At 33.5% G+C, this 10,753-nt stretch overlaps 1 protein-coding gene across 1 annotated transcript in view; it reads left to right on the forward strand.

The window, feature by feature from the left end:
- The first annotated feature begins 2,410 nt into the window (after positions 1 to 2,410).
- Positions 2,411 to 10,753, forward strand: part of LOC107028368 — a 54,208-nt gene continuing 45,865 nt past the window's right edge. Inside the window, exons 1-10 of the mRNA XM_015229401.2 lie at positions 2,411 to 2,746; positions 5,047 to 5,150; positions 6,155 to 6,289; positions 6,372 to 6,422; positions 7,448 to 7,542; positions 7,608 to 7,725; positions 8,437 to 8,538; positions 8,622 to 8,807; positions 8,911 to 9,071; positions 9,831 to 10,001. Of these exons, the coding sequence (XP_015084887.1) occupies positions 2,650 to 2,746; positions 5,047 to 5,150; positions 6,155 to 6,289; positions 6,372 to 6,422; positions 7,448 to 7,542; positions 7,608 to 7,725; positions 8,437 to 8,538; positions 8,622 to 8,807; positions 8,911 to 9,071; positions 9,831 to 10,001 (1,220 nt within the window). The 5' untranslated portion in view covers positions 2,411 to 2,649. The remainder of the gene's footprint in view (positions 2,747 to 5,046; positions 5,151 to 6,154; positions 6,290 to 6,371; positions 6,423 to 7,447; positions 7,543 to 7,607; positions 7,726 to 8,436; positions 8,539 to 8,621; positions 8,808 to 8,910; positions 9,072 to 9,830; positions 10,002 to 10,753) is intronic.

The raw sequence follows: 10,753 nt of genomic DNA on the forward strand, positions 1-10,753 counted from the left end.
TGGGATTACAGTGTGAAAAATCGAACTTTTATTAACAAAATGAATATTCAGGTAATTAACCAATTAAACTATTAAATTTTTTTGAAGTTGAGCTATGATATTTGTCCACGTGTATTATATTTTTGCTTTTAATTTTTAAGTCACTCCAAATTTTATATTCAAAATTTTAATACTAATTTTAACGATTTCAGATAGAATAGATTTAACTAAAATCTTCAAATATAAATAGGCCATGTTGCAATCAAATCTCACCAACTATCAACAATGAGTTTATTCAATTTTTTTCAACCAAATCAATCACAAATAATTAATGGGTTTTGTAATTTTCAGATGATTCATATTTACAATTTTATTTTTTTGAAAAATAAAGATAAAGAAGAAGAAATATTACACATCAATCTTTAAAAAGTACATTAGGTAAAAAGATCTACATGACATGGGCTGATATGGACTTTGGTTATACAAAATGTAGTTGGACACATTACCCTCAAAGAAGACTATAAGAGCAATAAGTTTAGGGCCTAAACAAAAGCCCAATCTACAATAAATTCAGCTTGCTATAGTAACTTAGCTTCCTTTTGGGGCAAAGGACAGAAATCACACACTTTCAAAGTAAAATTATAGCTTGTCCCTTATAAATTTATAATTACAGAAATTTCTCAAAGTGATATAATAATATAAGCGATGATATATTAATATGATGTACGAGATATATTAATCGTTAAGTAAGATACATTATATTTTATACATGATACACTCTCTGATATACATTTTATACATGATACACTAATTTAGTGCGCGAGATACACTAATCTGATGCGCGAGATACATTAATTTGATGCGTTAATTCATTAATTTGATGCGCAAAAATGAGAAATTTTAGAGATTTTTAAAACTAATAAAGAGTAATGCTAATTAGGGAATTTAAAGGTGGGAATTCTGTCATTTTCCACCCTTCTTTTTGTCATTTGAAGTCCAAAATTTTGCCAAAGTTAGCTTTCATAACCTTTTTAGGTAAATATATAATTTTTGATACATATTTAATGACATGGTAGCTATAAAAATATATGAGCAAACATACAAATTCAACTAGTTTAGTATCTAATTATGTGTATAAGCTTTTGAAATTACACTCCGTACCACATTTACTTTGTCTGATACATATATACGACATACTTATATCAAAATTAGGTGTTATTTGTTTCATATGTATTGTTTTCAATCGTGATTTACATGTATACGAGATACATTGATTCTCTTACTCGCTTCTCTCCCTTATCACTCTTCTGTGAGTATGAATATATATTGCAAAATGTATTTCGTATCAAAGATATATGTTTCTGACTTCAAATATGAAGGAATGGTGTACCTGACTTAAAATCTAATACAAAATAGTAAGATAATCTATAATTATTAATAACTATAAAAAGAGATTTCATATTTATGGTAGGAATATTTGTATAGTTAGATAGTTTTTCCAAAAAATATTATATAGATATATATGCGTCTCATTCAAAATTAAACAATTTACAATATTAACTTTCAATTTCAGAGTCAAGGGATGAAATTTACAATACATACATGCAGTGTTTTGAAAAATGTTTTTGGGCCGAGTCCCAGGGCGAGTCTCGGGGCGGAGCAAACCAAAAACGCTGTAGGACGATAATTAAAAACGTAGATCCATAAGGTGTAAGTCCTAAAATTTGAGGCGTAAGCCCTAAACATAAAAAACGTAAATCCTGGGTGTAAAAACGTACGCCCAGGCGTTTAAATTTTTTTAATTTTTTTTTAAAATCATATTTTCATTGTTGGTTTAATGATATTTCTCAAATAATAATTATAATGCTTTTTTTCTTCACTACTGATTATTAATAGTTATCTCAAATAAAAATCATTAATCATTAAATGGTTTATTTTTGCTTATTTTATTAGTAATAAAACTATAAATTTTAATATAAATGAAACTACGCTCCGTAGATCCAAGGGACTTACGTCCCATATCTCGAGACTTACGCCTTATCCCACACTGTATAACACACCTCGCCTCACGCCCTCGCCTTTTAAAACACTGCATACATGTATTAAAAAAATTGATTTGACTTAAACTTTTCTTTGAAGATTAAATAATGTTAATATCGATTTCGAAGTCAAGGGATGAGATCTAACTTAATTAATAACCAAATTGAAATTTCTAAACAAATAATAATAATAATTAATGCTAACACGTGAGTACCACGTGATTAGCCCCCCTTGCTTGATATTTCGCTTTAAAAATCACTCGGCAAGATATTAGTTGCTCCACGTGTAAATATTAATACTTTATATTATAAAGTATAAATTGAGTATTATTAAATTAAATTAAATATAAATTAAAAAGAAAAATCTCAAAAACCTCCTCATCGTCACTTTGCGTTAGCTTTGAAGAACTGAAAAATAATTAAATTAATTATTAGAAAAAAAAAGAGGAAAAAAAAATAAAATTACGTGGGAGACTCTTCCAGGTTCCAGTTCTCTCTTTCTTCGTTCTTCATCGCTATGAGGAAACTTGCGGAATACTTCAATCGGTTCGTTCGTTGTATTACATATAGAAAAAACTTGTAGAGATTCACAATCACAGTGTTAGAAGGTGATTAGTAGAAAGTTGGAAAGATGTTGGAAGATCAGGTAGCGTATTTGTTGCAGAGGTATTTGGGGAACTATGTTATAGGACTCAATAAAGAAGCACTCAAGATCAGTGTTTGGCAAGGTTTGTTGTTGAATTTGGAAATGTTATGAAATGATGATTTTTGATGAGCTTTTATGTTATTTGTGTGATGAATTTGTGAAATATGTGCTTTTAAATGGTGTAGATTGGATTAGAACTGCTTTTGTTGTCCTGCATTTACAGCATAGGTTTATTGAATGTTTAAAATGTGTTTTGGGATTGAGCTTTTTTTGCCTGGTGGAATTAGGAACTCGAGGGGATTAATCCATGGAAAGTGTGGATGACTGGTATTTATAGTGGTTCCATTAGGAACTTCGCATCAGTATCGAAGCTAGGATTTTTAATATCTGAAGAACTAAACATACGAACTAACTGATGGGAGTTCAACATCTACTATATATACATAAAAGAATAATTTTAATCATGTATAAATAGTAATATTTTGCATCGAAGGAGGTTTGGATGAACCCCTAACAGAAGGCTGGCTTTGCCCCTACTTTGTATCAGTATGGTTTCGAAGGATCATTTTATGGAAGATCTTAGGCCTAGAAGGTTCAGGACTGTTGGCAAGTGAGTGAAGTGAAGTATTTTTGAAACTGAACAAGCTAGAGTAGGCATCTAGATTAGTCCATTATATGGAAGGGGACGAAGAAACAGTCATGTTGCCAAGTGGTAACGTTTATCTTTTCCACAAGAGCTATATAGTTCATGTGGACTAGTTTTTCCTCTATTAAGTTAATGGTTTATCATATAAACATAACCAAGGGATGTGAATTTGCATTGAATCAAGATAACATGATTTAAGAAAGAGGAACCAACAAAAATTCTCAATGAAACCCCATAAAAAAAGTAATACACTAGATGCTTCTAGTTCATCCAACATACAATTTAAGTGGTCGTAAGGGTAATAATAAGTCATTATATGATGACAAGTCTGACCTTTAGATCAACATCAGTGTCGGATACCTGCATCGTGTTCGAGCAACCGGGGTTCAACAAGGACCAAGATGCATATCAAGCATCTCTATGTACTTGATATCATTGTCTCTGGCACTGGTCAGTGTCACAAGTGAATTGGGAAGACTCAAGGGATTCAACAAATGGGGCTAGGAAACTCTACTTAATCAACTAGGAGGACGTTGCATCTCTAAATAGATGAGGGATCTTTGGGTGAAAGGTCTTCGAGTTTTCAACAAGGACTTACTAGGAAAATGGTTATAGAGATTTTGGATGAGCAGACACTCAATGGAGGGAGGTGGAACTTGCTATGGGATTCAGCAATATGTGTTTAAGAAACTTCATTTAATCAGCTGGCATGGCGTTAGAAATTGGAGGTGTTGGGGCGAGTATTCAACAAGGTCCTACTAGGCTAATGGATATGGAGATTTTGAATGGACAAGCATACTCTTTGGTGGAAGATGATGTTGGAGAAGTATGGAAAATTGTGGAAGGGGAATGGAGAACTATAGACATCATACTTGCATTTTTATGCACTCATTGAAAAAGTATTATGAAAATTAATCTGGGTTAGTTATCCTAGGATAACTTATCCCACCCTGTATATGGGATAACTTATCTCATCACTATGGTATATAAATGGTGGGATAAGTTATCCTAAACAAGACACCAAACTTTTTTCCCAGGACTGTTTTTTAATCCCAAGACTAAATATTCTTATCCCTCACACCAAACGACCCCTTACAGTATCTCAAGTTGAACAAAATCGAAAGACACAGGAGGGGGAAGTATTGGAACGTAAAATCAAATGACAGTTGGCACTAAAGAGGACAAGAATCCCAGTACAGGGAAGAAAACAAAAAGAAATAAACAGTAAGTTTCGAATTCGCCAAGCACTTAAGCATATTGTTAAGTCATATGAATGATTTATCAAGTCCCAAAGAAGCCGCATGTCCAATGAAAGTTCACCACAAGATCCATGCCCAAAACGCCACTTCAGCTCCTACTTTCTATCGAGTCGAATGATATCAAGTATTCAAGTGATATTAGTGATTCTTTTTTTGGATAATAATTCTAGTCATTGTTTATGTACAAGTATGATGATTTATAAATAGTTACTTGGTTTTGTTCGATTTGTTTTTGTATAACAACAAATCAAATCACATATTTCCTGGTTGAGCAAAAGCAGTGGTGTACTTGAACGTACATCCATCCATCCATGGATGTGCTCAGGTTTAACGTCTTCTCTACAGTTTTTTGGGATGGCATTGTTTGTAAAACAGTTCTTAAGTGTTCTCCTTTACCATATTCGTGGCAGTTAAACATACACCTTTGTGGATTAAAAATTTTGCTTGGTTATTAACACATTGTGGTATATGTGACAGGTGATGTAGAACTAGTAAATATGCAATTGAAGCCAGAGGCTCTCAATGCATTGAAGTTACCTGTAAAAGTCAAGGCAGGATTTCTTGGATCTGTGAGACTCAAGGTTCTACCCCTGAAATCCAACTGCTAAATGAGTTGTTTTGAAGTTTTGAGTATCTGAAAATGAACTGAGTTTTTGGTTGGTCTTGGCTGTGGATGTTTTTGCTTATGATTACTATTTTCAGCTTGTGGTACTCATAATATTTTGAATCGTTTTTGGTTGTAATTTTTATCCCACTGTTGTGTGATCTTGGAAAGCAAGTGTCATCATCACAGTAATTAATAATTTAATATGATGATGAGTCCTTGTGATTTCTACAAGGAGGTTTGATTGGTTACTGAGTACTGAAATTATCTCAACCCTTTGACTTAAAATGAAATTTGAGCTGAATAAACTTATGACATCAAGAAAGCAAGCTAAAATCTGAATTAGATCACCTTTGGACATATCATTGCATAGTAATTTCGTTTTAACCTTTATTTCCTGTTTTCTTGAATTTAATGGTAATTTGGTTGTTCTAAAGTGCATTATTATCCAAATTCATACTACAACATATATCCCTATGGGCATTGTTGTTACTTTTGGAACTAACCCTAATATGAGCACTCGTGGTTTTGTAAGTGTACTTCCTATTTTACAAGCAAATCAATTCAAGTGTAAATTGTCTACATAAGAACCTTTTGGTTTAGACTTTTTACCAACTCGTGTATGACACAGGAAAAAATAGGACAAAAGAAATAAAACATGAAATCATAAAGGAGAAGTAATTTGTGGAGGAAAAAAAATAAAAAGAACCCAAGGAAAAAGAATTGTCAGGTCAATGAATTATATCATCTTAAACCTTTTCTTATCGAAGCTGTGGACCTATTTAACTCTTATGTATCAAAGAGAGACCCTAGAGGAAATACAGTGTGTCCACCTGCCAGGGATTCTTACTATCTCTAAATATTTCATTCCTTTTCCCTTGTCATATGATTTCTCATTAATTTTTTTTTTCCATCATTTTCCACTTGTTAATTAAAGAATTTATTGTCATTTACATGTCAGTAATAAGTCCATAATTACAGGTACCATGGAGCAGGCTTGGCCAAGATCCAGTTCTAGTTCACCTGGATCGTATTTTTTTATTAGCTGAACCAGCAACCCAAGTTGAAGGATCTTCTGAAGATGCTATCCAAGAAGCCAAGAAGAGTAGAATACGAGTAAGGTTTTGAGTCTCAAGTAAAATACTTTGCATGTCAACAGGAAATGTTTGTTGATGTAACCTCTTTCCCTTGCAACTAGGAAATGGAAACAAAGCTTCTGGAGAGTAAACGAATGCTAGAGACAGAAATGGTATATTTCTTTATCTTTTTTCAAATGCATAAAACCTTTGACGTACAACTTGAATGCTTTAAATGATGGGCTCATTGATTGCATCTGTCAGTGGTGAACTGTTTATCTGATACCAACTTACTAATTTGATTGATGAACATCGGCTCTTGCTTTCAGATTCAAACTTATGGGTTTAATGAAATAGAGGTTTGTTTATTTCTTGCTCATGATGAAAGTGAACAGTGAGAGATACGGATAAGATGCTGTTGATTAGCTTCAGTAATTGCAGCGTAATCTAGTTGTTCTTAGCATTATCTGTGCATCTAGATAATGAAATGGAGAAGAGGCATAATAGTTACTCTTGAAATATAATATAATTAAATAAACAAATGTGTTCTATCTCTAACAACTTAAAGCTTCAATATGGTCTCAGAGCAGCCAGAGGTCCTGGGTTTGCACACCCATTATTAAAAAGAATCACGTGCATACTCATGAAAAGGAATCAGGACCACATGTGAGAGACATGTTAGATATAGCATAATTAAGTAAATGAATATGTGCTCTCTCAAACAACTTAAGTTTCTGGATGAGATGGTCACACACTTGAATACATTCTTAAGACTGTAAGTTGGTTTCAATATTATCCATGCTTAGACTAGAAGTAATTAAAAAGTTGAACTGCAGTTTCTTTAGAAGGTATGATTATAATTCAAGGATTCTAGTGATAGTATCCACATTTTAAAATGATCTGAGATTTGACATCAATGCTAAGATATTCCTGACTCTTGTTGTGTGTGGTACTCATATATGCTAAGTTCGATTGAGTTTTACCATGAAAGTTGCCCAATTCTGCTTGGTATGTTCTGTTTTAGTTGTTTATTTTTAATTTTTAACTATTTTTAAGGCATCCTCTTTGGTTCAGTTTATGACATAATCACTAATGGGAACAAATGGAAATCATATTTCTAGCAGGGGATGGTAGTTTCATAGATTATTGTCCATCATCATCACTTAAACCAATTTTCTTTTTTGCCTTTCTCCTCAAGAATAAGTCCTGGTTGGGGTCTTTGATCAACACAATAATTGGGAACTTAAAGCTTTCAATTTCAAATATCCACATCAGATATGAAGATCTTGAGAGGTAAAGAGGTTCAACTATTGATTTCTTTGAGTTTGTGATGAAACTGACTAGCTTTCACCATGCAGCAATGCTGGCCACCCGTTTGCAGCTGGTATTACCTTAGAGAAACTATCAGCTATGACCGTAGATGATAGTGGGAGTGAAGCCTTTGTAACTGGATATGCATTGGATTTCATACAGAAGGTCCGTCTATTTTCTCTTTTGCATTTTTAAGTTAATAATGAAAAGACACAAATTCTTAACCGCCCGTACTCTATGACCTTACATTTCCGTTATGCATTTATAATCAAGCAAACCCCTTATTCAACCTCCCCACATTTCTCGTGACTTTTCACCCTTGTTGTGTACTGATTGTAGCTGATTAGTTAGCAATGATAGACGTGCAAGACTAGTGGTTTTCACTGGAACAGTCTTAGTACTCCCTCTGTCCCTTGCCTCTGATTGTAGCTCTTCTGTGAAATCATGTCTACAATGAACAGAAGGGATCTGAGGAGCTTTCCTTTCAAAAGAGGAGAAGAATCAGTTTTAGAACTGGAGTAAAAAGGAATCCCTTGTTATTGCCAACTTACTGTGATCAACTAAGTATTATGTAGTGCCAGTTGCATATAATATCATCGAGTTCAGAAATACGCAAGTCTGCTGTAGGTCTCAATAGAGAGAAAAAATAAGTACAATGTAACTATTATAGTTTTCTATCTTTGACCGAGATTCACCAGTCACACAAGTGTGTACTTACATGTGAAACTGTCAAGTCCATATGTACTTAATGCAACTTTAGTGTCTTCTCTGAATTTTTATATGCTGTGATAATTCCGTTATGTATTTTCTTTGATAAACTGTACTTCTGTTTTCTTATTTCACGCTTTTAATTGATTTGTTTCTTGATATGTTAAGTCCGTAGAACTTGAACGGCTAGCTGTTTATTTCGATTCTGATATCAATCCATGGCATATTGACAAACCATGGACAGATTTGCTACCACAGGAGTGGGTCAAGGTATCTTTTAAATGTTCTAGCTGTCATTTGGTGCCTGCTCTTTCTGATCTGTTCTTATTCCTTAATCTAGTTCAAATTCTCAGATTTTCAGATATGGAACAGCTAATGGTAAACCTGCTGATCACATCAAAGAGCATTCTTACATTTTGCAACCAGTGACTGGGAACGCTAAGTTCTCGAAACAGCGCCCTAATCCTTCACGTGATAATTCGGACCCTCTTCAAAAGGCAGTCGTGGCTTTGGATGATGTGACTCTTTGTTTGTCAAAGGCTAGTCTTGCTAACTTTTCTTCTCTGTTTTTTATGTCTTATCCAGTGTGTAATTAATTCTAGCTTATATTGGCTTTTTTACTTACTTTGGTATGTTCTGCAGAATGGCTATAGAGATTTATTAAAGTTAGCCGAGAATTTTGCTGCCTTCAATCAACGGTTGAACTATGCTCATCTTCGTCCACATGTTTCAGTGAAATCTGATCCAAGGTCTTGGTGGAAATATGCTAATCAAGCTTTATCTGTTCAGATAAAGAAGGCCAGGTATCTAACTAGTTTCTTCAAAAATTAAGAGACTCACCAAACTGTGGATTTTCTCTTACATTTTATATTCTCACAACACTCTGGTTAGAAGGCTAAAGATCTATTTAATAGGCCTAAACAAAGGTGACGAAAGAGTTGTCAACATGTTTCTACTTGTCCCCATACTCTTTATCATATTTTTCTATTTTGTTTCTATTGAGCGAAATTTATAGGGCTTTTAGGAAAAAATGTGACAACATGTAGAAGATGTAATATCATTCCCTCTTATTTCCCTGTATAAGTCATGTAGATTATATATACACACTAGACACAAGTGCCCGTGCTAGCCAGACCCAATATCTGTTAATTTTTTTTCTCACTTTATGGGACATAGATAAAATTTAGAGAGTCAATTAAATTTTAACATGATTTTAAATATTTTAAATTGTTAATATTGCAATTTATAGTACTTTTTACGTAATTTTTTAATAATATTAATTGATTTTTTTTAATAAATATTTTAAGTTGTCAATTATCATGATTTATAGTATTTTTTACGCAATTTTTAAATATATAAAAAAATAAAAAAGTAAGACAAACAAATTAAAACGGAAGTGAAAGAAGAGATAGATATGTATGTAGGTGTGGAACCACACAGGTGATGCAGGCATGTTGACCATCACCTGTTTAGTTATTCACTCTTATATATTAGTAGTTAGTAGTGGATGTGGATAGATTTGGTTCTTAGTCTTTAATTAATTATGCAATTGTTGTTTGTAGTGGGAAGTTGTCATGGGAGCAGGTCCTGCGGTATACTAGGTTGCGGAAGAAATATATCTCTTTGTATGCTTCATTGCTGAAGTCCGAGCCTGATCGGATGGTAATCGATGATAATAAAGATTTAGAAGAACTGGATCGCACACTTGATGCTGAAATCATTCTTCAATGGAGGTAATTTGTGCTGCAAGTTTTTAAAAAGTATTATTTCATGAAGTTTGGCTAATGACTACATCAATTCAAAGGCTATATGTCAGTGTGCAACATTGTGGTATTAAGTATCTTTCTATTAGTCCTGACTACATCATTGCGTACAGTTTTGGTGAGCTTATATCTTTAGTCAATTTGTCAGGTGAAATCTGAGTAATCTACCTCCTTCCCCATTACTGTCTCTCTCTCTCTTTCTCTCTCTACCAAGGTTTATTGGATGTTGTAGATAGAGCTTATCAATTAATCAAAATTCTTAAATGTCAGTCATAATGCCTCAGCTTGCTCCTTTTTGATCATGCCAGTTGGATACCACTTTGGTTAGGGTTGTAGTCTCCATATATAATTTTGGACCAAATAACTGCTTGAGCTAGCTAATGGGGTTGTATTAGGTTAAATATTCATTTTCTTATTCATTTTCTTAATATGGTACTAGAACCAACGTTTGGTAAGCCCGTTCTTGCACCAGATTAATGTTCACATGTGGACTCCAAAAAGTTCGATTACACATGAAAGAGGGTATTGACTTGGAAGCTTATGAAGGCTTTAGACTACTACACTCGTGGAATATTCAAGCTTTGGATAGGATATTCAGATTTTTCGGATGGTATTAGAGTTGGACCCGTTCATGATGTTGGACTATAAAATGTTGGACCACCCATTTTGTGTTATTTCACGTTCTAGATGTTTAGCCAGGCAATTTGGGGGGGGGGGGGGTG

This window comes from Solanum pennellii, chromosome 8, assembly GCF_001406875.1.
Source record: "Solanum pennellii chromosome 8, SPENNV200".
Lineage (NCBI taxonomy): Eukaryota > Viridiplantae > Streptophyta > Magnoliopsida > Solanales > Solanaceae > Solanum > Solanum pennellii.